At 33.4% G+C, this 27,682-nt stretch overlaps 1 protein-coding gene across 2 annotated transcripts; it reads right to left on the bottom strand.

Annotated features, from left to right (window-relative positions):
* Nucleotides 1-735: 735 nt before the first annotated feature.
* Nucleotides 736-23,500, bottom strand: LOC132274672 (probable manganese-transporting ATPase PDR2). 2 transcript variants are annotated; one of them, XM_059775997.1, is made up of 23 exons: nt 23,365-23,492; nt 23,142-23,251; nt 22,031-22,336; nt 21,317-21,406; nt 19,108-19,310; nt 18,363-18,435; nt 18,059-18,231; nt 17,742-17,913; nt 16,357-16,461; nt 16,154-16,264; nt 15,957-16,043; nt 15,631-15,813; nt 14,908-14,958; nt 14,697-14,822; nt 13,517-13,596; nt 10,050-10,158; nt 9,077-9,205; nt 8,406-8,471; nt 8,132-8,203; nt 5,340-5,491; nt 4,923-5,034; nt 4,734-4,850; nt 736-2,219 (listed from the first exon to the last, which is right to left on the bottom strand). In XM_059775997.1, the coding sequence occupies exons 3-23, from the start codon at nt 22,277-22,279 to the stop codon at nt 1,098-1,100; spliced, it is 3,582 nt and encodes a 1,193-aa protein (XP_059631980.1). In that variant the 5' UTR covers nt 22,280-22,336; nt 23,142-23,251; nt 23,365-23,492; the 3' UTR covers nt 736-1,097. The 2 variants fall into 2 exon arrangements, with proteins under 2 accessions (XP_059631980.1, XP_059631979.1); XM_059775996.1 differs by lacking the exon at nt 23,142-23,251 and having other exon boundaries at nt 23,365-23,500.
* Nucleotides 23,501-27,682: the final 4,182 nt, after the last annotated feature.

The following is a 27,682-nucleotide window of genomic DNA, read 5'->3' as shown; positions in this document are numbered from 1 at the left end:
GTGAATGACTCATCCAGTCGAGTTGGTCAATAACTCGTTCCCATTAAATCAATCGAGGCAATGACTCATCCCTTCAATCGAGTCGGTCGATCAATAATAACTCATCCCTTCAATCGAGTTGGTCGGTCAATCACTCATCCAATTGAGTGTCAATATCTCATCCCTTCAATTGAGTCATGACTTGTCCACTCAAATTGGTCGTCACAAACTTGATATAAATGTTATGCAAATTTGATGTAGAAGTGATGCAAACTCGAATTAAAAAGGATTAAAAAAAAATTAAAGGAAAAATGTGCTAAATAAATAATTGCAAAATGCCGTTAAGTGATAATCACGTTTTAGTGAATTATTATTATTATTATTATTTTCCGAGCATTCCCACCGAACTGTAGCACACATTCATGGCATGTAAGAGACATGTAGGATAGAAGATTTAAGTCGATACACACACAATAAGAATATTATAAAGCAAAACTCCCAGTAAAAATTATCGCCCCGGGTCGGGTCCTTATTGGGAAGTGCAGTCTGAGGTAGGGCATTGACCTCCTCCTTGAAATTGAAACCTTCGAATGAGGAGCGGAAAATTCCACAAAGCGTCTCCAAACAAACCAGTCAATTCCAACCGGAGCCCCTCGTCGACTTGGAATCTCCTCTCATTTCCACCGGCAATTGATTGAAGTTAAAAAATACACTCCTAGGTGAAGGGTAATAGAATACAGCAAGCCAAGAGAAAAATTGCAATCTTGAAAGTAAAATTGAATAGAATAATTTTCAAGTCAGGTTTAATAATGTTAATGCATATAACGAGGTTCAGGGCTGCGGTCCAAGATAAAGCCTCCAATAAATGATACCACATTAAGTTATAGTTATTTCAACACCACTGACATAACATCCCTCTCGACCAAAAAAAAAAAAAAATTAGAGGAAACAGATTGATCCAAAATTGCCACCTATAGGTTGAATAAGAATATATATATATGAGTGTACGTATTGAGAAGCTGTTCTGCTACATCACCTTCCTTTCTGTCAACATAGCCAACTTTCCTTTCGGCACTAGGCGCTGACACAGTTGCTGCTTCATTTAGGTATCCTTTCATTCAAAGTTGCTTTTTTAATTTTTCTGAGTTAGCTGTAGCCTGCCGTTGTCGTCTTCTCCAAGCTGGAGTCTTACCAGGGAAAACCCATCTTAATAGTCTCTCCCACGTGTAGCAGCACAAGAACATGAGAAATGCCCATATCATCAGCTTATCCCTCAATGCTACAGGCAAAGGCACCAGTTTTAACCAGTCATTCAAGTCCCGGAGTAAGTCAGAGGTAACAATTGTGAAAAAACCAACGGCGGCCATAAGGGCATACAAAAATGGTTTATTCTCGGAAACACTCTGGTTGAAAGGATGACCCATGTAGTTCACAGCAAAGGTGGCCACCTGAATCATCATGTTTACCATGTATGAAACTGTATTCACCAGGTTGGGGTGGAAATCAGAGTCCGGCTCAATACATTCATCAGGCATGTATTTCTCTGCTTCTTTCACAGAAGAAATCAAGAAAACTAGGTGAAGAGCAAACTGTCCTAGGAGAGAGAGGAAGACATAGGCGCAGAAAATATTAGGATGTGGCCGTTCAGCTGAAAGTGTAGGAAGGGGCCGAGCATGTGAGATAAACAGAAAAAAGGCTGCTGTAAAAACCCCACTGATCGTAGCTTGAACATCACCCAACTTTACACCATCCAAGTACATAACACTCAGCACGTAGGCAGTTGCAAGGCAGTTAAGACCAAGTATCTTGAACATCTGGAGAGTAGTCACCAGGGTACTACGGCCCTGACGAATTATATCAGTGGTTGGGGAAACTGACGCATGCTTAGCTGTAAATGGTGATGCCATTGAGGCATCCCCAAGTTTGACAATGGGAGCTGCGCGACCATCACCCTCCTCATTCATCTCATCCATGAGCTTCTTCAGCTTCTGCCGTTGCATCTCTGCAGCGGTCAAATGGCGGTTACCAGCTGAGTGGCTGGTGGATTCTGACTTTGTGAGAGCTCTACTCTTTGAAGGGCCTTCTCCGTTCACATTGGTAACTTTACCTGCTTCTATCACAGGCTTCGGTTTCTTTTGTTTGGCAGACTTTGTAGTTCCACTTTTAGATGATGTCTCGGATGAAGAGTTATCATTTTGGATTGGAGGTATTGCATTCAATAGCGCCACTCCTACATGTGCCTGAGAAAAGGAAAACATTGACACAGAAAAGCATGAGGTCTTCGTATTTCTTTCTCCGCCTCTTTTGGAGAATAAAAAGAAAGAGGAAACCATAAGGAAATCATCATATCAGTGAGAAAACAAGAACCAACACTGAGGCACTAAATCACAATCTAACTACACCATTAACAAGAGAATGCCAACTTAGGCACCTTGAGCAACCTGAAATGTACATTTCCTTGATTGGACTTTGGGCTCTCAATTAGTGCAAATGGAAACCAAAGAGGTTCACACGACAAAGCATTTTTTTTTTTCTTAGTTGGTACTCACACACATGCCTCTACTCATGCTCGAACCCCCCCGACCTCCCTTTGGGAAGTAAGGGCTTGGTACAGCTAGGCTTGTTGGATGAATGAACACAAGGAAACACCCAGACGGGCCTACATATGATTGTAAAATCTAGAGAGAGAGGGTATTAATTTTATGAAATAAATTGTAGCACAAACGTGCCTTTATCATATCATTTTATGATACTGATCATATATTATATGTCAAACAATATGATAAAAGGCAAGCTCAACAGATTTGAGATGAAACATGCTTCAGTGCCCTACATTCTGTTAGGGCGTGACAGAATGAATTATTATTTAACCGAGTTCCTTGACTTCTATGCAACACCTTTTTTTCAAGATGGTATCCAAATGTATAAATGAGCAAATATTTCTAGAGCAAAACATAAATAAACTATATTTTGAAAACCTATAAAGGTTATTACAATAATCCCTAATAACAAAAATAACTAGGGTAAATTACACTTACCTCCCCTTTAGATCGGGTTTATTACACTAACCTCCCCTGTGCTTTGGATTTTTACAGTTACATCCATTATAAGTGAAGTTAACAGAGCATATGAAATTTCTTGTATGCCCTTCTTATTTTAAATGATTTTTTAATTGGGAATTTTTTGTTTGTTGAAATTACTCTTATACTCGCACAAACTCCTATAAACCCTGATTGAAAGAAGCAAATGTCAATTGCTACCACTGTTTTTCTCAAATCATGAAGTGAGAAAGAACCAAATGTCCAAAGCCCATTCCATTGAATCTCTAGAACGCTTCCTTGGAGCAGGAAGATTGTAGGTCAGTCCGCTATCGGCCTTCGTTTTTGCCACTTCCCTCCTTTTCTAATCAACATGAATCATATTACAGACTATGTATTGCAAGATGAGGCATCTGGGTAGAAGCGACCGTATTGCAAATGAGAGAATATTGATGGAAGGCCGTAAGAGTGTTTCAAGCATTGTCCGGTGAAAGGAACTTCAGAATCCATTTGTGTATTGTATATATTTGCATTTGCTTCATTGCTTTTGAAAAAATCTATGCAAGTTAACTAAAAAGCCAATATGAGGGAAAAAAATATGAAACAAATATAGAGAGAGATAGAAATCAATAAGATAACCAGTTATTCGGGAAAACAGTGATATACAGAACTACAAAATTGAACCTGTTTGTGATGAGTTATGAAGGAAAGAGGTTGAGATGTGCTTCAACATCCCTGATGGGGTGTTATTCCGTCTTCCTTTGTGATTTTGGCTTGCTTTGTTGATTGATGTTTTGTCTAGAGAGAGAACAGAGGATGGACAGCAAGGCGAGGATGAGCACAGCATGAAATGAAGGTGAGAGAGTGACCTCATTTGCAATATTTAAGCACTTGGTTTACATACAGAGAAGGTCGGTCAAGGTTTTTTTAGAGAGAATAGTGGCTAAGAACAGAGGATGGGCAGCAAGGAGGGATTGAGAAAAGTATGAAATGAAGGTAAGCAGTGACTGCATTTGCTTTCTTTAAGCATTTGGTTTAGATAGAGAGAAGGTCAGTCTAAGTTTTTAGAGAGAATAGTCCATTGCTGATTCTAGAGCAAGAAAGGTCATAATGGTTGTCTATGGTTAATAACTGCTTCAGGTGAAGAAGATGCTTGAGCTTGGGTCATGGGTTTTGATTTTAGACACGGTATTGATGGAAGGGGTACAATTGTATTTTTGCACGTGATGTATTGGACAAAAGTGTCTTCACACACATTTAAAGGGCATATTCGTCATATTATGCTTAAAAATTGGCCCCGTTTGCAGTGACTATAGTTGACCGTGCGTGTGGGCAGGGGTGTGTTTGTTAGGGGTAAATGTCATTATCCTAGCCCAGAGTAGATGCCTAGTAAAGAATTTGTATTTCAATGTTGAATTCTGAGAAGCATACACGTATACAGAATACAGAAAAGACACAATATGGACACACTTACGCAATCTCATAACTCCTCAATCTAATATAATAAACACCACAATGTATACACCAAGTATTACTTAGTGACAACTAAAATCATCTTATGAATTATAACTACATAAAATTTATATTATAATCACCTTGTTAACACGGAGAGAGTCATAATAATGAAATATTTTATATGATTCAGAAACTTTAAAGAATAATCATCAAATTCCAAAACCTTAAACTCGTAATTATAGATATTTAATAATATATAACCTGTTTTAGAGCTCCAACATCATTAGTTCCATCGCCGCACATCAGTGTCATCCTCCCTACTGTTTTAAAAGTGGTCATGATGAGTTCTTTTTGCTCCGGTGCAACCCTTGCAAAAACCTGATAGTTGGAATATGTCAAGGTAAAGCAATCATCAAAGATCAGTTTCAAACAAATATTAACAACTTTCACCTTCACATATGGAATGACTTTAAGAACGGCCTGATTCTGCAGCAACATTTCAAAGCAGTCACCTCCAATACAAAGATCATGAGCCTCTGATAAAGCTTCAACCTCATTCTCACTGTACATAAAATAACAGTAAGTAATATAAAGAAGGAAAAAACTAATTACACAATTAGCAATTTCTATTATTTGGTTCAGTAAATGGATTAACAAAAATACTCATTTTTAGCACTAGGACTTGTAGAATCTGGCATACAATGACAAAGCAAGCGTGTCAAAAGCAAGTTTTTAGCACCCGGAGGGCATGTAATATATGGTATAAACTAGAAACAATTATACATAACCAATGAAAAGAAAGGTAAATAAGAGAATAACTTAAACATGATAAGGAAGTCTTCACGATAGCAATAAATGGAATTTTACCTGTAGCTTAGAATCTCAGTCTCATCGGGTGACACCCATTCATATCCTCCATTGCTCTTTGCTGGACCAAGAATCAGCGCTGGTTTTGAAATAATATGAACTTGACTCGCAACATGGCAAGCTGTCAAAGCTTGATCACCAGTAATCATCACCTGACAAAAGAAAACCGTGCTCTCTAAGAATGTTATCCATTTAGACCGCAAATGAAAGTAACCACAAAGAAAACATAAATATAAACATAAATATGATACTGCTATTAGGCTAAGTCATATACATATCACATTGCTGTTGCATGTCACTAGAGATAATCCTTCCATTCAATTTATCAAGAAACACTTGTCACATTGTTGTACATGTCACTAGAGATAATTCTTCAGTTCAATCCATCAAGATACACTTATCCTATTAATTTTGATCTTGAATATTTCAATAAAAATGTACCGCCAATCTAACATTGCTTGATCATTTGACATAGTTTGTACTGTTACAATAAAGATTCACATGAAGAGTCGCCTGTATGATGATGATCTACTTCCTGACACTCCTCTTTATCGCCAATTCATTTGTTTTATCTTAGTATCTCGCCACCTAATTTGCTTTCACAGGTCACTATGTTAGACCATTTACACTTGCTACTAACTTTATCAATCATACTGTTGTCCAATGAAATGTTAGTTATCTTTGCTGCACAATAATTGCTGCCGTGCTTTTACCATCATCTATACTTTAACTTCGTGCCTATTCAGATATTGGTTGGGCAGATAATATTATTGGTTGGCATACTACCGTAGGTTTCTACATCTTTCTTGGAAGCTTTCATTTCTTGTTCATATTGTTTGTGTAAGACATCTTCCCTGGGTTAATATTCAAGAAATTGATTGTCGTTGAATCATTCAACCCTTTTTGTTGTTGGGATACATTCACTGCCCATCTACAATCAATGCTTCAACCTTTTGACTTCTTAATTAAATCCTGTATCATAAGAGATTTTTTTTCCCTCTTGGAAACACCCAGTTTATTATCAAACTTGTGTCTGAACGGGGTGTTAGACATGATGTCATGTGTGTTTGTGCAACATATTTTTCCTTTACAGTCTAATATATCAACAGCAATTGCATACAGTGGCAGAGCTACATTATGTTATTCTTATTTTTTATACAAAATTTTTAGTAATTATAAAAATGCCCCCACTGAATCTCTAAAAAATTCATAAAAGACCTTAATAAAATTTCCAAAATTCAAAAAGACCCCTAATTTCTAATTTTTTTTTTTCTCCAACATAATTTTAAAAAGGGAAAATTCCTTATTAGTCCTACTTTTGGAGCTGGAAGACAATCAAGTCCTAAAAAAAAAAAATTAGGACAAATAAGTCCTAGTTTTACAATTTATTTCCAAATCAGTTCAAATTTATTTTGTTTTCCAACATTACCCTTGATATTACTTTTTTTCTCCTCTCTCTTCTCTGTTTCTCTCTCCCCTCTCTCTTATTTGATTCTAGAAATCTGTTTCTCTCTCTCCTCTCTCTTATTCATCAAAGACAAGAAATTTAGAAACTTCAAAGGTTTTGGGGGCTCCCTCAGGAAAGTCAATATAAGAGGGGATTACTAAACCAAAGTGGTCAGACAAGGAAACTGAAGACAGAAGTCAAGGAATTGATTCATTTCTTACGGGTCTGTAGGAATTTGGTCCCATAGCCCCGAGCGGTGTGCTCCAAATTGAAAGATTCTTCTTATTTTGACAGGATCCTCCACAAGATATCCTGGCCAAAACCTTTACGGGTCTGTAGGAATTTTCTCCAGAGCTTCTGGCAACCCAAAAAAGCGCCTTTGTTCGTTCTTCTGTGTCAATCGAACTCTTCGCGTAAGACGTCGTCCTTCGAAACCCTTCTCAAGAAGGGAAGTCGTTCGCTTTATTCTTAAAAGTCCGCTAGGTGATCTGGAAAGCTCAGATATTTGTGAGAGAGTTTAGAGAGAGAAACAGAGAAGAGAGAAAGAGGAGTGAACCGGAAGAAAAGGGTAATGTTGTAAAATAAAATAAATTTGAACTGATTTGGAAATAAATTGTAAAAGTAGGACTTGTTTGTCCTGAAATTTTTTTTATAGGACTTGATTGTCTTTCAGCTTCAAAAGCAGGACTAATAAGGAATTTTCCCTTTTAAAAATTCAGGGGAAAAAAAAAAATCTTCTCTTCCAGCGGGTCACACAAGATTTTTAGGAAGAAGTCACCATCCCATGTACAGTACCCACCTTTCCATCCATGGGGATGGACTTCATAGAAGGATTTCTACTACTAAGTTACTGCAACCAGTCCATGCATAGGACAACTCTAAGTGATTTTTCCAGTGGATTAGCAGAAAGACATCATTCCAAGAAAAATAAGGAATAAAGTAGAGAAATTATACTGAAACTCTCCAACATTTTCTACATGAAAAAGTTGGGTGACAAACACATTTTAGGTTCGGGACAGTCAAAAGGCACCAGCTGGTCCATTTCTGGCAAAAGCACAAGCTACACCATATTTAATATTTAAATTTTCACAATGGTATGGTCGCTCCATTGTGACCTAGAGGTCATGCGTTCAAAACAAGGAAACAACCTCTCCGCATGCGGAGGTAAGACTGTATATCTGACCCTCTCCAAACCCCGCAATGGTAGGAGCCTCCTGCACTGGGCTAGCCCTTTTACATAACAAATTAACTTCTGGAATGACTGATGTTTAAAAGAACATAGAAGCTAAAACTTCTGTTTGAGGTTATAACATAGTTTTGGTAAACCAGAAGAAGTTCCACTCACCAAGTCATGGGATGATCTTTTCAATTCAGACAAAACACTGGCTGAATCACCTCTAATAGGACAGTTAAATACCTGCAAGTCAGATCAAGAGTATCAAGTGATGACAAAGGCATCAAAAGGAACAAGCATGCCATACACAAATATATATATATATATATATATATATATATATATATATATATATATATATATGAATATATAAATATTCTAACAAGAGAAAGTATACGTGCAAATTTGGAATTAAAAAAATGCACAAATTGGAATTATGTCTTACCGCAAAACCAGCAAAAGTTAGCCCATTCTCCACCATGTCTCTATCCAGGCTTCTAGCTTCACTAACCTTCAAGCAGTAAACATATAAAAAGCAACTTAAATATATATATATATGTGGACGAAAATAAAGAAAAATTGGCAAATGAAGATAGATAGTTGGATATACATACATACATATATATATATATATATATATAGAGAGAGAGAGGGAGAGAGAGATTATATATCAAAATGCATTTTGAATTTTACACTCTCCAAAGAAATGCAAGTTGTGATCGTAAATTCTATAAATTTAAACTATATTGCAAAAATCAAATAAACTTTGGAAAGGAGCGAAGCATTCAAACTTTGAAAAGCATACATGATTAAATTAAGGGTTCATTTTGATTTACGATGAAAACTTTCAGATTTAAAATTTAGCATTCTTCATTCAAAATTCAGATGTAGCAACCACCAGAAAGCCTTTAATCAGAAGAAAACCAGTGTCAATAACATAATCATAAAATAAAAAATAAAAAATAAAACAAATAACAGATATAAAAAAATATGCACGGTGCAGTTGTCTTTTATTACAAAAGAAGCCAGCACACCCATTCCCTATAATAATGATAAAGTTACCAAAAAGTGGACTTTCCAAAAGGTGAAGATATTGCAGAAAGAGGTGATTCTTACTGTCATTTCTGGAAGGGACTTGAAAGCTAGAGCCAAAACACGAGATCCTTGGCGTGTGTATTTCTTGTAGGTGTTAACATATGATGCCGGCAGATCAGTAAGTCTATCCTGAATGGTTTCTGGTGCACCCTGAAATGGAAGAGAAAACTTGCTTACAAGAAATATAATGAGAGACCCAAATCATTTAAAAGCTGAATTGCATAATCTATCGCTTCTTGCAGACCACATATTTATTCCAATTGCTGACATAGAGCTGAAAGCAGAAGAAATTTTTGATAAATGTAACATATTTTGAAGATCCGATAACAACTACCAATCAGGCGAACAACAATTTGGTAGGCCTTAGTGAGAGACTATAAGCTTAAATTTTTTTATAGATTTACAGTTAAGAAGGTAAAGTGTCATTCATCCCAGCCAGTAAAGAATGTCAGTTCACAAGATGTAAAGCCATTAAGTTGACTAGTATATCTTGCAAAATGTGAAGCCTGAACAGCTCAGATAGACTCAAGTGATTGTCAGTAGGCAAGGACCTCCAAAAATGTAAAGCCAAACACAAAATTCAGAAAGAGAAGCAGCCTCCCCATTTGAAAATTTGATTACAAATGTCTCAATATTATCAACAAGCGGATGGATGACTGAATTTATTCATTCATAGGTCCAAAGCGCTAATGCTCGATTACTCAAATATATACATGTCAGAACTCATCCAATCAACTTCATACTAAAAATGGGAGATAGCTGACATATTCCTGCAATAAACTACATTAAAGCGGCATGTAGAGAAAATTACTCGAGAAATAATAGGAGTTGAATTAAATAATAAAAATTTCATCTGCAACTAAAATAAGACGATGCACCTTTTCTTCTTCATTGTGAGCATTATTGGGGTTTTAAAAATACTCATTCTATTGCTGGGGAAAATGAAAGATTTAACCTTAAATAAACACAATCGCCATTCCAAATTTCCACATACCTTCACAAAACAAAAGAACTGCTCCTGAACACGAACAACAACCGCCATTCGTTTCAAGTGTGATGCAAAATGGTGTCTCTGCACAATCTGAACCGCATTGCCAGCTCCCCTACATTGTAAGGAAAGAATTACACAAGCACTTAAGGATCACAATGATAAATATTGACAGCCGAGGAACCTGCAACTAATGCCTCCTACTAATATAATTATTCACACACAAATACATATTATAAATGAAAAGAGAACTGAAAACAGAATTTCAGAGGCTAGACTATAAAATACTACCTCCGGCCCACAAAATTTTAAAGAATTATACATACAAAAATATAATTTTTTTTTAAATTTGAGGGGGGAAGGGGGAATTTTAAAATTTTTAAGAATTAAACATATAAAAATGCAATTTTTTAAAAGTTAAGGTGGGGCACATGCCCGGCCTTAATTGGCTCCTTCACTGGACCCACCATAGAAGGGTATATTTGGAAATTCATTCTCTACCGCTATAATAAAAAAAAACATTAAAAACTACCCTCTTAAAAAGTTAAGTTCCCAAAAAGGTAAACTTTTTGTGGGACAGAGAGAGTATATTCACAAGCATATATGTTTGCACATATTCACACAAACATATTTAGAAAAACATTATCGAGATGGACTATAGGGGACCTAAAAGACAAAATACGTCCAAAATCCAAATTATATTTGATTATGCAAATATACTTTTAAAGAATCACAACCACACAAAAAAACCTGACCATTGGTCAAGTTTGTAATCCTTGAGTAGCAATTGTCTAACAAACATTATACATGCACACAAGGTTTTTATGTGAATATGCACACAAGGTAGTCATACAATATATTCACAAGCATATGTGTGCACCTAATCACACCCCACACACACACATATTTAGAAAAATGTTATCGAGATGGACTACACGGGACCTGAAAAGGAGAAAATAGGTCCAAAATCCAAATTATATTTGATTATGTGAATAAATTTTTAAAGAATCACAACCACACAAAAAAACCTGACTGTTGGTCAAGTTTGGATCCTCAAGTAGCAATTGTCTAACAAACACTATTACCTGCACACAAGGTTTTTATGTGAATACGAACACAAGATATTCACATAAAAAACAAAAGAGAGAGAGAGAGATTGTCTAGAACAACCAGTTTCTGCTCAGAATCACCAGCAGTTGATTTTTGATGACATACAACTTTATTCCTGGTTCCAATCCCTGTCATGATTGCAGTTGTTTCCACCCACGTCAACAGACCTCACCTCACAGTATGTCATATTTCATAGTGTGTGTTAGACAATTGCTACTCAAGGGTCACAAACTTGACCAACAGCTAAGAAGCACGGACACGGATACGGGACACGGATACGACACGACACGGACACAGCGACACGGCAAATCCAAAAAAATTAGGACACGGACACGGACACGGCAAATAGTATATATATATATATATATATATCAGCATTAATAATTTAAAAAAAAAACACTGATATGTTTAGGTTGGAATATATATATATATCACTGATATGTTAGTATATATATATATCAGCATCTTTAGGACACGGACACGGCGAATTGTGGCATCTTTAGGTTAGTATATATATATATCACCATCTTTAGGGTAGTACAAAACAAAAAATAGAACATATCAGCATTAAAAATTAAAAAAAATTAACATATCAGCATTAAAAATTTAAAAAAAAAATCCAGAAAAGTGTGTCCGAGCTGTCCGAGCCGTGTCCGAGCTGTCTGAGCCGTGTCTGTGCCGTGTCCAAGCCGTGTCCGAGCCGTGTCCAAGCCGTGTCCAAGCCGTGTCCGAAAATAAAAAAAAATAAAAAAATTCCAGACACGTTTTTTGGCGTGTCCGACACGTGTCGGGGCGTGTCCGACGCGTGTCGGACACGGATTTTTCGTCCATTTTGGAGTGTCCGTGCTTCTTAGACCAACAGTCACGGTTTTTTGTGTGGTTGTGATTCTTTATTAATTTATTCTCCAAAAAAAAAACGGAACAATTTCACACAAAACGCAAAAGAATTACACTCACATGTTTTATAATGAATAAAAAAAAACTCATCGGCATTGCATTGCATGCCTTTTGAGCGTCTTTCTTTTGCTCACTCACATCTCTTGTTCTCTATTATACCATGTGTTCTCAAGCCCTTTTATAGAGAAAAACTTCTACAAGTTCAGAATTTAATGGGCCAAGGTTCTTGGATGATCAGGATTAACATTAAAGACTCAATTGGTCCACACATTCAGTTCTTGGACGATACATAATTTTCTTTTTTATGAAACTTGGGCATTCTTACTTATCAATTGGACATATATTTTGACTCCAGTTCCAAAAAAAAATCTTCTAAACAATTAATCAATTTAACAGTTCAATTCGTTAATCTGTGAAGTTTGAGCCACCTGATCTTATAATTAACTAATCTAAATCCTAAGGCATCTGCAGCTGATCAAGTGATATACAAACATAATATGACCTAACAAAGATTTTAATGCTGAATATGTCTACAATGTCCTAATATATACATATAGGTATATAAAAGTAATGCTACTACTTTTGGTCCATTTAACAATCCTTTTTTTCGTTGGGGTGAGGGGTGGGGGCTGGCTTTGGTATATGTTCGGATGGCTAACCCATCCACACACAAGTCTGTAGCGATGCAGCAGCAGCAGGCAGCAAAGAAGGCAAACCTTCACGATGACACTGAAATCCACCACACCAGACAAGGCCCTGCGTGCTTACAAACACTGCAGCTTCTCACAGATAATCTGCAGCTGCTCTTCATAGTTATGGCTACCATGGGGGATCATAACCATGCCTAACAAGTTCCTATCACTGCCATGACATATTCCACTGCTCAAGAATGTCCTAGAAAACCCACTGCTATGACATACCTAGTCACTTAGCCAAATTGAAGGAGATGATAATGGAGTGGACAGGAAGAATTGGGCAGCCTTCTCCATGCATCATGGCCCCCATGGTAGCAACCCACCAGGAAGGCTGTCACGGAAATAAGAAGAGATGAATATGGCTTTCTCCCTCCTGAATTCTATAAAGAGAATCTCCCCTTCCCTCACCTTTTTTTCATCCCATGTTGACAAATTTCACTTCAACTTATGTTCTCCATATTATATTTGTCCTAAAAAGATTCCCTCGAATTCTATAAAGAAAAACTCTCACCTCCCCTCCACTTTTTTTTTTTTCATCCCACATCGAGGATTTTGCTTCACCTTATATACTCCATAATCTCTTCAGCATTTTCCCTAAAAAGATTCAGTTAAAAATGTAATCTTTAAATCTGCATACACAATCAGCGAGACGAATTATAACATTCATAAATTAGATCATGAAAGGAAAACTACAGATGTTTGAATCAATTAAATTAAGCTATAATATATAGTAATTAAGTACCAACAAAATGATAACAAATCGCAGCTTACTTTTTTGGCATTGCCTTCTCATCGGATTTATATGACCACTCTATTCCCTTAAGTGCAGCCTTCTCAAGAGGATCACCGACCTACAAGCAGTGATGAAGCAATAGACTAACTATAGCAAATGGCAGTTCGATACATGAAAGTTTAACTAAAAAGTTTCCAACACAGAATTATTATTGCTTAACAAAAACACATGCCAAGACTAGACAACATCAAAAGCTCCCAAGCCAAGCCTGAAAAGAGTAGACTAGACGAGTTTCTTCATGATGTAGACAGTGTAGTACATTTTTCTAGTGGCATACATAACGTAATAAATTTGTACTACACAACCCTGGAACAACTCTGCGAAGACAACTCCAGTAAAATATATTAGGAAATGAATCTTAAAAGTCTTAAAGTCATTTCTGTTGTATCCAGTTATAGAGCTTTTGGAGACATCATTAATGCCTCACACCTGGTTATGCAATTTGGAAATGCAAGGCCCATAAAAAGGTGGCTTTATATTGTTCGAACATTAGCTTTAAACAAGACCTTCAAGGATAAATGGCACCAACCAAAGGAAGATCGTGACACAAGGAAGACAAGAAAAAGTGGACAAGTCGGTGTGAGTAGATGGATATTCCCAAAAGATGTGACGATGTGTGGTACAGAAGCTTCACTGTAGTGCTGCAGAGTACCAGCATTTGTTCATCTATTGCTCACCCCTAAATCCACTTACGGAAGTTTAAATTCTATATGTGGAATAAGGTTGGATATAACTATTGCCATAGAGGGATCATTCATTACTATAACAAAAAAAGTTCCCCCTATAGAAAGAAAGGAATTGAAGGACATTTGGTCAAAGTGAAGCTTCAAAGTCGATTGGAAAAGAGATGGATGGTCGAATTGGTTTTCTTTAAATTCTCTTGCAGATGGCATTTGGTTCTAGTGTTGGAAATCTGGAGCCTCAAAACTCCATTAGAAATGTACGCGATCCAGATTGCAAACACCTGTTTGCAAACCACAGAGCACTTTTCACAAGCCTGTACTTCAAAACTGATGAAATACAAGGTCCATAAAAGGGAAAAATAGAAGTGATAGAATTCAGTGCTACAACTGTGTGGCATTGCAAACAATAGTGTTTCTAATTCACAAACAAATGCAGGAGTTTTGATCACTATCTATCCAAGGTTTACGCTCATACCAGCTTGTTGTCCACAAATACCAAGGCATGACAAGAAGCAAGAATTTCCATTGTCCGGACAGGCACTTTAGTCATATCTGTTTCTATATCCATGATGTTCGTCAATCCAACGACTCCAGAGAACTCCTGGAATTAGAAGCACAGAGAACTCAAAAAATGAAAGCGTCAATCAATAAACAAGTACAAAAAGGCAGAGTTAAAACTGCCATACCATGTCATCAGATGTGAGTGTCCCGGTTTTATCAAAACAACATATATCAACCTGCAGAAGGGAATGTAAAGTAAAATAAAGAAGAAAATAGACCATTTAAAGAATATACATAATGTAAGATAAATGAAACATAGATATGAAATTTCCTTTCTAGTTTCTTTACTTTTTACCAATAAACCTTCTTTCTGATAGAGAAAGGACTTTTCTTATAGGAAAGAAAGAAATATGGCACAAAAGATTATGGATATAAAAATATAACAAAAGGCACCCAAAGAAAGAATCCGAGTACAACCCACACAAGAACTATCAGAAAACAATACCACAAATTTAGCACATGCATCTAAAAGTAAGTATCCAATAAATAGACTAGAACTCAACCATAAAAACCAAGAGAAAAAGGTAGGCAGAACGACTATAATTCAAGTGCAATATCTATCGGCATATGCAGATCAACTTAATAATGATAGAAACATTATTATACAGAGGAAGACAAAAGATAAGGAAAGTTTAACCGTTGCATTGTGAGGTTAAGCAGAAAATGAAACCAATAATGTAAAAGTTTCTCTCTCTATGTGGTAATAAAATACTGCCAACCTCATCGTGGACACCAGCTGAAACTCATTCCTAAATGAAAACTATCAGAACAAGCAAACCAATCCTATGATTTATGCTACAGAAGCATTAGCATGATTAGTAATAATTCAGTAAGAATATAACTGTCACCTTTCCAGCAAACGGAATACGAAAAGGTTCCGTACAAAAAATCCCACGCCGAGCCAGTGCAATTAGAGATGTATTAACAGCTATTGATAACTCCATTGGCAACTCGGGGGGGATCACAGAAGTAATAATTAGTGAACAACTAAGGAAAAGTTTGTATTTGCTCCTAGTTGGATCCTCCAGCCCCTGCATCAAAGATTTTCCCGTTACCATAAAAAAGAATGAACGAAAAAAAATGCCGAACACCAATATAATTGATGAAGAAATTACATAATATATTCAGATTGCATCAAATTCAACCAGTAGCTGTACTGGAAGCATTTATATACCTTTTTAAGTACATAACCAGCTGCTATTACTGCAAATACGACTAAGAACAAAATAAAGAACCCACTTTCCCAGCTGTTAGCAGTAACCTATCACAAGGTTTAGGATCGAGAATTATTATACATGAAGGATTAGGAGCAACAATAAAGAGACGCCATAACACCAATGACTTTTTCAAGAAGTATGAAAAATCATTTACCCTCTCCGTAGAAAATAAAATTGTCCGCATTAGTTTCCCTTGGCTTGTTTCAAACCCGGTACGTAAAACAACAGCCAAGCAGCCACCATCAGGGGTTTTCAGATGAGCGGTCTGACTCCAGTGAGAGGAAAAAAATTCAGAATGAAAAAAAAATAACATTAAAACAATATTCATGAAAAAAAATAGTAACCAAAATGAAGGACCTTATCTGGTGTATGCTGCAATATCTTTGTCCCACCAAAAAGAACATGGCTTTTATCACGCTTAGCTGACAACTTCTCCTCACTTCCCCTACCTGTGATTGAAACCTGAAATAAATATCAAATTAAAAATTTGAGAAAATCAGGTCATAGAAACCAACAACCACATACATAATTGCTTCAGATGCAGCTCCTCCCAATTAATAAGTTACATAGATTATTTTTTCCTGGTAAGTTGCGTAGACTTGCTTATACAATTCCATGAAAATATAATTATAGAAAAATAAATAAATAAATTCCATGCAAATACAGCTCTCACCAACTATTGGGTTATGGAAACTTGCTTCATAAGTTCAAAAGGGAATAGATGGAGGCTGTAGCTGCCATCATCTTTAAAAAATAAACAAGAACTATGCAATCTCATACCCCACAGCACTTACACATCCAACCCCCCCTCCCAAAACAAAATTAAAAATGTATTACCATATCTATCCATATCGATACTACTATTTAATGTACAAAGAATTTCTATTACTTTCATAATTACTTCCATAAGAATACCAAACGTTGTCAATTATCAAAAAAAAAAAAAGAATACTAAATGTCGTCGGTTATTAAGTATATTATTTATGTAGGCAGATAAATATATGAATAATCACTGTTCATGAGAAAATCTGAATTTTTGTTGAATTATTTCCACTCAATGAGGAAGCATGATTACTATGTTACTTTTATAATGAGAATTCTTTTTCTCCAAATATTTGTTAAACCTTCTAGAAATTGGGTTCATGAAGAATAAATCTCATCTACTTGAACACTACTGTAACCACTGTTGGCGAGAAGGGAAAAAAAGAGGGGAGGTGGGGGTCCATAGTTATGTCCCGCATATTACCCTAATTCTACAGTTTCTACTACAGTAATAATTTGATTCCAAATAGTGTAATACACTATTAACAATTTCCTACGAATGTATTTGAAAAATTGGACGCACAAAAGCTTCTTTTTCACTGATCATTGTGCCATTGAGTTGCCTTTTCGATTGAAAACACTTATTTTAGAAGTGTATTTATGTGTACCTACTTTTGTGTGATGTTTATTTGTCTAACAATTAGCAAAAAACCATTCTTTGATTAGTTTTTCATTATTGTTTAATTATATTGAAAATTATTATCATGAAAAAGTTTAATAAATTAAGTTTTAGTAGGTTATTGGTCATAGAGAAATGTAAAATGCAGCAGAAGTACAAATATAAAACCACCAAAATCTAGACATAACTATCTTATATTTCCAGATCTAAACTTCCAAAAAAAAAAAGTATCAGGTATAAAAGTTTCAAGAGTTCATAATCAACAGAAGGTAAAAACGAGTAAATGGATAGAGAAAACCACCTTCCACTGGGGTGTAGACTCGCCTGTAAGAATGGCTTCATTCACAATAGCACTCCCACCCAATATAAGCATGTCTGCCGGTACAGACTTATCTTCTCCATTCTGACCAGTAGAACGTCCAACGGACACAACATCCCCAGGCAGAAGATCTGTTCCAGAGAGTTTCACCCACCTATAATTCCCAAAATTCAACAGTTGAACAAAAAATTTGCAAAAGCTAGAAAATAAGAACCAAAGATATATATATATATATATATATATATATATATATATATATATATATATAAGGTAGTATAATCAACGTTGAGATCACATACTTCCCACAGCGATGCACCATTAGAGTCTGCCCATCCACTCTCACACGTCTTAGCTCAGTTAGAGTTTTTAGACGACTTTTTGCCATTGTTGACTCAAACATGAACAGCATAAATAGGGTGAACAAACTGTAATACCAGTATTCATCCAAACACCAGAGACCCACGCAGAAGACCTTAAAGGTTGGGAGCAGCATTATAAAAGGGTAGGTCAAGAGTAAGGAACTGAATAGAAATGAAAGCAAAAGGGCATAGGGAAATTTTATTGGAAAAACTTAGCAGCAAAAATGTTTAAAAAACAACAAACCTGGAATACAAAAAAGGGCTCCATGCAGTGCTCTTTCATTAATTTCTGGAACGTGGGTTGAGGATACTCAAACCTACATGGACATGAAACATCCAAGTTAGGAGCAGAAGGAAAACAGAAAAGGTAAAAACAACAATAAGAAACAATCAAGTTCCACCAAACTCAAGTCTTTATCCATAATAAAAAGGTGTTAAATTTTTAATGCAAATATACCTTCAGTATCCAAAAGAAGAAAAACAAGAAATTCAATTCGGCCAACTAATACTGCAAAAAGTACTTGGAAACAAAGTAGAGGTTGCACGTGAGGTGAATATGCATCAAATACACAGGGTACGCATAAAAGTTAAACTGGAGCCCAGATAAACTCCACGAGAAGTTTACCACTTGCATCTGATGCAATTTTTCTGCTTATAAACATTTATTGGGCTAACGCTAAAGTAATTTTATATTACTTGTATTTGTTGCAGTAGTAGAACACTTGGCAGAACAGAGCTTTGGGAACACCCTTACAACAGATATACAGAGAAGGTTATGCTACATTTCAAATATCAAACAAGTTCCAGTACAAAATAAGCTCAATGCTACACAAAAAGGAAACAAGCCTCACGCAATAATGAGGATCACTGAACACTGGTAACGATAGAATACACTAGAGGAAAAAATAGACACATGAAAAGATTTTTAATCAAACAATTACAAGTATTAACAGATAAAAGATGTGACAATAAAAGGTAAGGAAACCCACATATTCCGTCCCCATTTCTCAGTTGCAGTAACAACTTTAGCTTCAGAGCCATGGCCAGTACTTTTGAGATAGTAGCCAAATGTTTCCTTGGTAGGGTAAGGAAGTTTACAAAAAGTCTCCTTCTCCTTTGAAAAATTGAATCGTTGCTTTCTAAAATCAAAATAAATCTCTTCCAGATATACTGAGGATGAAGAATCTGCCAGCTGCGCAAGAGAAAAATCATGTAATCAAGCAAAGAAAAATAATTGAAGCGACAGTTATTCAGTTGCAAGATAGACAACTGGTATAAACCTTTTTTTCTGGTAAGAGTGCAGGTTGACCTGTGATCCAAATAAATTTTAGGAACGGCATGGTCCAAAATTAAGAAAATGGATGTTCGCTTGCAGAATAGAACACAAAAGCTCTAAGGCAAGAATTCATGAAACAATAGATCTCAACAAGAAGATGCCCAATATTTGTTCAACCACAATTTACCACATTAAACTCTGATAAAAATTAGGATACATTACAAAGAAAAACGGTTGTAGTATGTGCATTATCTGGTAAAAACAACTAGAGAATTTCACTTAGAAGGTCATTTTATTGTTGGTCAACTTGTTAAACAAATTATACGCAACGAGAAGATCCAGTTCAGCCTCTATATCTAATCCAACTGACTATCAGTCATCTCGTAAATGGACATCTACCATTATTAGAAGTGATTTGGTACCAAAAGAGTGGTAGTCTTAAGAAAGGTCTTTCTGGGATGATTAATGCTGGTTTATTTGTAATTAGAGCCTGGCTTTAAGTCACCGGACAGGTGTAGCGTTATGTTATAGTATGGAAAACCGCAGTCATGTAATTTTCTCAGAAGTGGGAGGATTCTGGTGTCATAATACCAAACCCTATCTATTTGCACGATCGCGCATGGGCTCATATTAACAGACATGAGGCAGAGTGCTCTACCAATGCAGCGTCAGATCATATTCTTGTTGTACTTGATAGTGGGGATCAGAAGAGAGGAAGGACTTCAGTTAGATCTTAGAAATTTAGAATATATGGCTAATACAAGAAAAAAAATCAGATAGTCCTTAGATAGTAGGAAGCTAAAGGGTGGAGGGCTCTAAGCTTTTCATTTATGGCAGACAAGGAAATGGAAAAGAGGAATTTGGCTATCTAAAAGTACGAAAAGCAAGAGAAGTGGGAGCCATTAAGAAACTTGGTATCAAGGGGCAAAGAGTTCGTCAAAAGAGTACAGGACTAGGTGGGAGGAATGAAGAGAGCTTGAGAGGATTTCCACAAAGAAAGAAACGAATTTGAGAAAAAAAAAGTCAGGAGCAATTTGGTTGAAATGCTCATAGGGGTTGGAAAAGCAATCGTCAATTAAAGTGGGATCGAGCCAAGATAAATCATCAAGGCAGGTATTGTGGATTTCTAAGAGAAGCTTTATGTGGAGCCAAAACACTGGAGACAACAGTTAAATGCACTGGAGTTTGTGGTCATTAGAAAGGAGGATGGGGAGTGGCAAGAATGACAAACAGCATGGAATCCCCTTCTTAATATTTCTACATATCTCTACATTTTTTAGTGTTAAAAAGGAGAAGGAAAAGGATAACCCAAGAATCCCCATTCAGGGAAGGTGGAAAGAATGCACCTGTTAATTTATTAACCACTTCAAGCCTTACACTTGATAACAAGGAGATTATAATCACCTAAATATCACATATTCTCGTGTGAAATAATAAAACCCAAGGCTCCCTTCTCTATTCACTAAAAGTATATATAGTTATTACAATGAGTAAAACTAGAAATTGCTCAAGTATCAAGTAATAAAAATTGTTCTGTCCCACTGTCACCAAGTAAAACATATAACTGAATTCCTAAGATGATATGTCACAATACTCAGGGCAAAAAAATGTCAAAATATTCCCAAAGACACCACAAACCACCTAAAATAGATTTAAACCTCCTACACTTTCCAAATAAAACTCAAATGAGGACTTGGCTGACTTCTCACTCCATGAGCTCGTAACGTTATACAAAATTATGCCCTGCTAATATACAGACTTCGTTTTATCCATGCATTTTTTTAAGATACTAATGTATCGACAAATTGGACTTAACAAAAATATAGCTTTTTATGAATTTCAAGTTACCACCTGATGGTTCTTGAACAAATGAGAACTTCATTTAAAATTTCAATTTTCAAAACAAAGACTTGACGTACAACCTTCTGGGTATGAAGTGGCACAACTTCCTTCGAACCGCAGAACTTAGCCGGAGTAATTTTGCATGCATCTGCATGGTGAACATCAATAACCTGCCAAAGAAAACACCAATTCCAACATCACAATACTATTTGAAATAACCAGTAAACATAAGCCGCATGTTTCATACCATTAGTTAGCATCAATAAACTAAAACAAAACCCAATTATCTGTATTAATAATAGTTTCTATCAGGTCAGGAGCAATTTAATAATATATAGCCACTTGAAATCTGGAAAAAATGACCATTTCGAAGTAAATGATATAAACACAAAATGCGCAAGTGATCTATATCTGCTCACCATAGCCAACACTGAAATAAATTATATAATCAGATCAATATCTCGAACTGTCAGTTAAGAGTAAGTGATCCATATAAAGTTATAAACTTCAAAAACCCTCCAAGTTAGATATTTGTTTTTGTTCCGACAAATATAGAAAGCATGAATGAAGATAGAAATGTAATGTGAGATCCTAATCAAACAACACCGGTGGAAGCCCAAGAACTTGCTTTTATAATCAACAGGAAGAAGTTACACTAGGTATTCTTCACAGAAAAATATAACCCAGAAAATCCTGTAATACTTTAACCATAATATAGGAAACATATAATAAAAAATGATGAATTTGAAAAACGAGAAATATAATCTTTAAACAAATTTCAATATATATTATACCTTAGAATATTGGACAAAACATTTGAAATCCACTGACCAAACAGTGAAGAGAAAAACCAGAACGTGAACAGCTACAAGACCACCAAGAACTATGGAGGCATCGACAATGTCTAAGCTAGGAACAATAGCAATTATCCAAGCAGCATATATAATGGCGAAAGGCCAAACGTCCAAGCGCCATGACAAGTGTCTCTTCCTCAGCAAATCAACAATATCCACAACTTTCCCACCAACATGGAACCTGGACATCTCACTTCCCAACTAGTAGGCCAAATTCCAACTGGACAATCCTCTCCGATCACACTTCTGCAAAATAGAAATTAACATCATTTAATAAACCAATTTCACAAGACGACCAATTTGACAGACTTGCGGAGCATCCTCATGGTCTCTAGTATATTGTTTCGTACCAGTAAATATATTTAAAGTAAAATGAGGCAGCATGAAACTTTGAGCTAAATCTTATAACATTTTTCATGCATAATTACCAGATGTCATGTGAAAAATATCTACTAAATTTGACTGATTTGCGTGATGACCAGTTCACTAAAGATAAAATATGGTCTGCCATTGTAATTTCGTGGGTACCAGAGTTTGAGCTCTAAGAATAAACCCACAGGTCCCAAGTTAAACACCAATCCCAGATCCAATTGATACCGGGTGTGTGACCGTGAGAGGTTGGCCTGTAAGTGTATCAGTTGGGAATTACTCCTGCTCCAACAGGGAAAAGATCACAAAAGCAACCAAAAAAAAAAAAAAAAACACAGTATCTTCTGCCAATGTCTATTACCCTGCCTTATCCCGACCACTTTGAGGACCAAAAAAAATCTCCAAATCTCATACAGTTTTTAGTCCATCCCATCTGTTATGGCTCAGAGAGAGAGAGAGAGAGTGGGTGCTTCTACTCACTCCGATGGGATGCCCATACATTACCTTCAAGTTCATCTTCCTATCAATAGAAGATTGCTTAATATGTAATACCCAATTTTTGTTTCTCTTTTTCTTCTGAAAAACAAATATATATACACACATATACAATCAAACCCACATTCTATGCATAGAAGCAACGATAACTCATATATACAGATTGATTGATGGTGAGAACACAAACCAAAAGTTGTTGAGTGAGCCTTTCCAACCGACGTGAGAGGAGGAGAGGAAAAGGTAAAAGCAGCCTAGGGTTTTAAGTTCCGAAAGAGTGCGACTAGGGTTATTTAAAATCTTTTAAAATCGGATTTGTTGCAAGATAGAAGAATCAAGGGTTAAGTTTATCAGTCGGGTATAGATATGTATGTGTATCATGTGTATATAATATAGAGAGAGAGCTTGCTTACCAGAAAAGGGACGAATCGATTGTGTCCTGTGACTGATAAAGCAGAGACAAATCGGGAGAGATATTAAACGGTATTCGGAGTCGAACACAAAGGAAACGAAAGAGTCGCAATGAAAACGATCCCTCCTCGATTTGGAAAATCAAATAAATAATGGTGACCTTTTTTACAAAAAGAAGATAAATAAATACTTTCATTTATGTAAAATAAAGAAAACAACAATTATAAAAGTTATTCGACCTTAATTTGAACTAATGTAATATTATGTTTGTTTAAACTATTAAAAAAAAAAATCAAAATTGAGTAATTTGAAAATTGAATATTATTATTTGATATTCCAAAAAAATGTAATTATCTTTTAAATTCTATAAAATGATATTATTGTAAAATACTTTAAACAAATTGACTCTTGACCTTTCACAAAAATACATATATATAATAATAATAATAATAATGGGCATTACTCGAGTGCCCTGCACCCAACTCCCCTAGTGTGCCAATATTATTGTTGTTGTCTGCATTTTTCTTTTTTATGAAATGTCTCAATAAAAAAAATAAAAGTCAAATTTTATCCTTAAAAATTATTAAATTCAAATGAGATCTCAAAGTACAAATATTTATTTTCCCCTTATGGATGAATAGTGATAAGGATTTCGTTTATGGGTGGACAAAAAAATTGTTGGAATCAATAAAAATTGAACCGAACAGTTGCCTCAATTCGGTTCTTTTACAATTCGGTTCCGATTTTAATTTTAAAATGAGAAATTTTTAGTTTACGGTTTCGATTTCGGTTTTGATTCGAAAATCATTAGATTTGAAATGGACGGTATACTATATATCTATATCTATATCTATACTAATATTAAATGTGTAGTGTTTCAGTATTTATTTATTAATTGATATAAATTCTATAAAATTCAAAATTACCTAATAAAATTAAAATTAATTCAAATTAACAAAATATAAAAAGAGTTTAATTTAAATTACAAAGTCCCACATTGATTTTAAGTAAAAATGATTACATGAAAACCTCTTATAAAATTATAGAGCTAAAGAAATAATAATCACACTTTCTCGGCCTTCTAGCTAAGATCAAGTGTAGTGTTAAAATTTTTTGGGTCGACTTTTTGGCTAACCTTTTTTAATCTTTTGGCTAAGATCAAGTGTAGTATTACTTTATCGGCCTTTGTGCAAATAGTTTTTAGTATTTATTTATTAATTTATATAAATTCTATAAAACTCAAAATTACCTAATAAAAAATTTAAATTAATTCACATTAACAAAATATAAAAATAGTTTAATTTACAATAAAGAGCTCTCATTAATTATTATATCCCACGATATAAATTCTATAAAACTCAAAATTACCTAATAAAATCAAAATTAATTCAAATTAACAAAATATAAAACGAGTTTATCGACCTTTGTGGGAAGAGTTTCAGTATTTATTTATTAATTGATATAAATTCTTTAAAACTCAAAATTACCTAATAAAATTAAAATTAATTCAAATTAACAAAATATAAAAAGAGTTTAATTTAAATTACAAAGTCCCACATTGGTTTTAAGTAAAAAGGATTACATGAAAGTCTCTTATAAAAACTATAGAATTAAATAAATAATAATCACACCTTAACCTTTTGGCTAAGATCAAGTGTAATACTAAATTTTGCAGTATATTACTACTCACACAAAATATAATAAATTCAAATTATACTATACTACTCAATTCAAAACCTAAACCAAACCCAAATGCACCAAATAATTATTTTCACACTTGAGAACAAACATATTTAAATTCAGTACCATATTTGATTTGAACATTTCGAAATAGCTTTAGAGTTACTATTGAAAATTCAATCTATAATCAATTGTGCTTGACCAAATGGTCCATATATTAAATTATTTGTCAATTTTCATATTTTTTATTTAATAAAATCCTTGATGTAAATCAACAAAATATAAAAAGAGTTTTTATCTATACTATTATTAAATGTGCAAAGAGTTTTAATATTTAAGTATCTATTTATATATAAAAAATATTTATTAATTGATATGAAAAGAGTTTTTATAAAAAAAAAAAAAAAAAAAAAGTCTATCAAACTCTAAAATCTATCTAATAAAATTTAAATTAATCTATTTATCTATTTATTATTATGAATTTGTTAGTCAAAGAAAATCTAATTAGAGAAAATTATTAATATAAAAAATATTTATTAATTAATATATAAAAAATAATAATTTTTCTAAAACTCTATCACAAATTAACTTTTTTTAGAAAATTAAATCTAATTAAACAAGTATATATTTAAAGAAAATAAAATAATTTCTATAAAATTCTATCACAAATTACAAATTTTATTTTCAACAAAACTCTATCACACTAGACAAAGATGTAATATTTAAAGAGTTTCTATAAAATTCTAACACAAATTACCTATTTATATATTTATTAATAGTTTTTAATAAAAGGAAATCTAATTAAACAAGTATTATTAATATAAAAAATTATTTATTAATTGATCAAAAAAGAGGTTTTAAAAGAGTTTATATAAAACTCTAACACAAATTACCTATTTATCTATTTATTATGAATTTTTTTAATAAAAAAAAATCTAATTAGATAAAAATTATGAATATAAAAATATTTATTCACTGATATAAAAAGAGTTTTTAAAAGAATTTCTATTAAACTATAACATAAATTAATTAATTATTTATTTATTACAAGTTTTTTAATAAAAGAAAATTTAATTAGACTAGAATTATTAATGTAAAAAATATTTTTTAATTGATATAAAAAATAAAATAATTTTTCTAAAACTCTACCACAAATTACCTTTTATTCTCTAAAAATTACCCAATAAAATAAATCACAATAAAATATTTATTAATTGATATAAAAAGAATGGTTATTTTTTATGGATAATTATCACAATATAACCGGTCTGGCCCAATTATGATTAAGTCATTATTAGGAGAGGACACATGTCATCATCCTATTATTCCAAGAAACCTATAAATAGAGGTATAGAGGAAGGAGGAAGGGTAAAAAAATTGAGAAAAATCTAGAAATCTAGAATTACAAAAGTTTTGCCAAAGAGTTTCAGTATTTATTTATTTATATAAAAAAAATATTTATTAATTAATATAAAAATTGTTTTTATCTATAAAATATAGAAGTTCTACAAAAAAAAGAAGTTTTATTATTAAATGTGCAAAGAGTTTCAGTATTTCAGAACTTATTTTTTATATAAAAAAAATATTTATTAATTCATATGAAAAGAGTTTTTATAAAATAAAAAATAAAAAAAAAACTCTATAAAACTCTAAAATCTAACTAATAAAATTCAAATTAACCTATTTATCTATTTATTATTATGAATTTTTCAATAAAATAAAATCAAATTAAATAAGAATTATTAATATAAAAATATTTATTAATTGATATATAAAATAAAATAATTTTTTTCTAAAATTCTACCGCAAATTAGCTTTTATTATGAGTTTCTTAATAAAATTAAATCTAATTAGATAAGGATATATTTAAAGAAAATAACATAATTTCTATTAAACTCTATCACAAATTACATATTTTATTTTCAATAAAATTCTATCACATTAGACAAAGATATATTTAAAGAGTTTATATAAAACTCTAACACAAATTCACTATTTATCTATTTATTATGAGTTTTTTAATAAAAGGAAATCTAATTAGACAAGCATTATTAAGATAAAAAATTATTTATTAATTGATATAAAAAGAGTTTCTATAAAACTCTAACACAAATTACCTATTTATCTATTTATTTGGAGTTTTTTAATAAAAGAAAATCTAATTAGACAAGATTTATTGATATAAAAAATATTTATTAATTGATATAAAAAGAGTTTTTTAAAGCGTTTCTATTAAACTGTAACACAAATTACCTATTTTTTTATTTATTATAAATAGATTTTCAGAAAATAAAATAATTTTTATAAAATTCTACCACAAATTATCTATTTTATTTTCTTTAAAACTCTATCACATATAACTTATTTTTATTTATTTATTTTGAGTTTTTTAATGAAAGAAATCTAATTAGACAACGATATATTTAGAAAAAGTAAAATATTTTTTTAAAGTGTTTATATAAAACTCTAATACAAATTACTTATTTATGTATTTATTATGAGTTTTTTAATAAAAGAAAATATAATAGACAAGAATCATTAATATAAAAAATATTTAATAACTAATATAAAAAATAAAATAATTTTTTCTAAAACTTTAGCACAAATTATCTTTTATTATGAGTTTTTTAATAAAAGAAA

The sequence above is a fragment of the Cornus florida genome, unplaced genomic scaffold, assembly GCF_030987335.1.
Source record: "Cornus florida cultivar Cherokee Brave unplaced genomic scaffold, ASM3098733v1 CherokeeBrave_3.0.0_Hap2_Chr09, whole genome shotgun sequence".
Lineage (NCBI taxonomy): Eukaryota > Viridiplantae > Streptophyta > Magnoliopsida > Cornales > Cornaceae > Cornus > Cornus florida.
This window is presented reverse-complemented; position numbering and strand designations above follow the sequence as displayed.

What these genes read in the sequence shown, in the direction of transcription:
- LOC132274672 (XM_059775996.1), bottom strand. Translation starts at nt 22,279, where the DNA reads ATGTCCAGGTTCCATGTTGGTGGGAAAGTTGTGGATATTGTTGATTTG. An exon ending in AGTTCTTTTGTTTTGTGAAG is followed by an intron (nt 9,206 to 10,049) that starts GTATGTGGAAAT and finishes CTTCCATTTCAG; the next exon opens with GGTGCACCAGAAACCATTCA. An exon ending in AAAGATCATCCCATGACTTG is followed by an intron (nt 5,492 to 8,131) that starts GTGAGTGGAACT and finishes TTCTTTTGTCAG; the next exon opens with GTGATGATTACTGGTGATCA.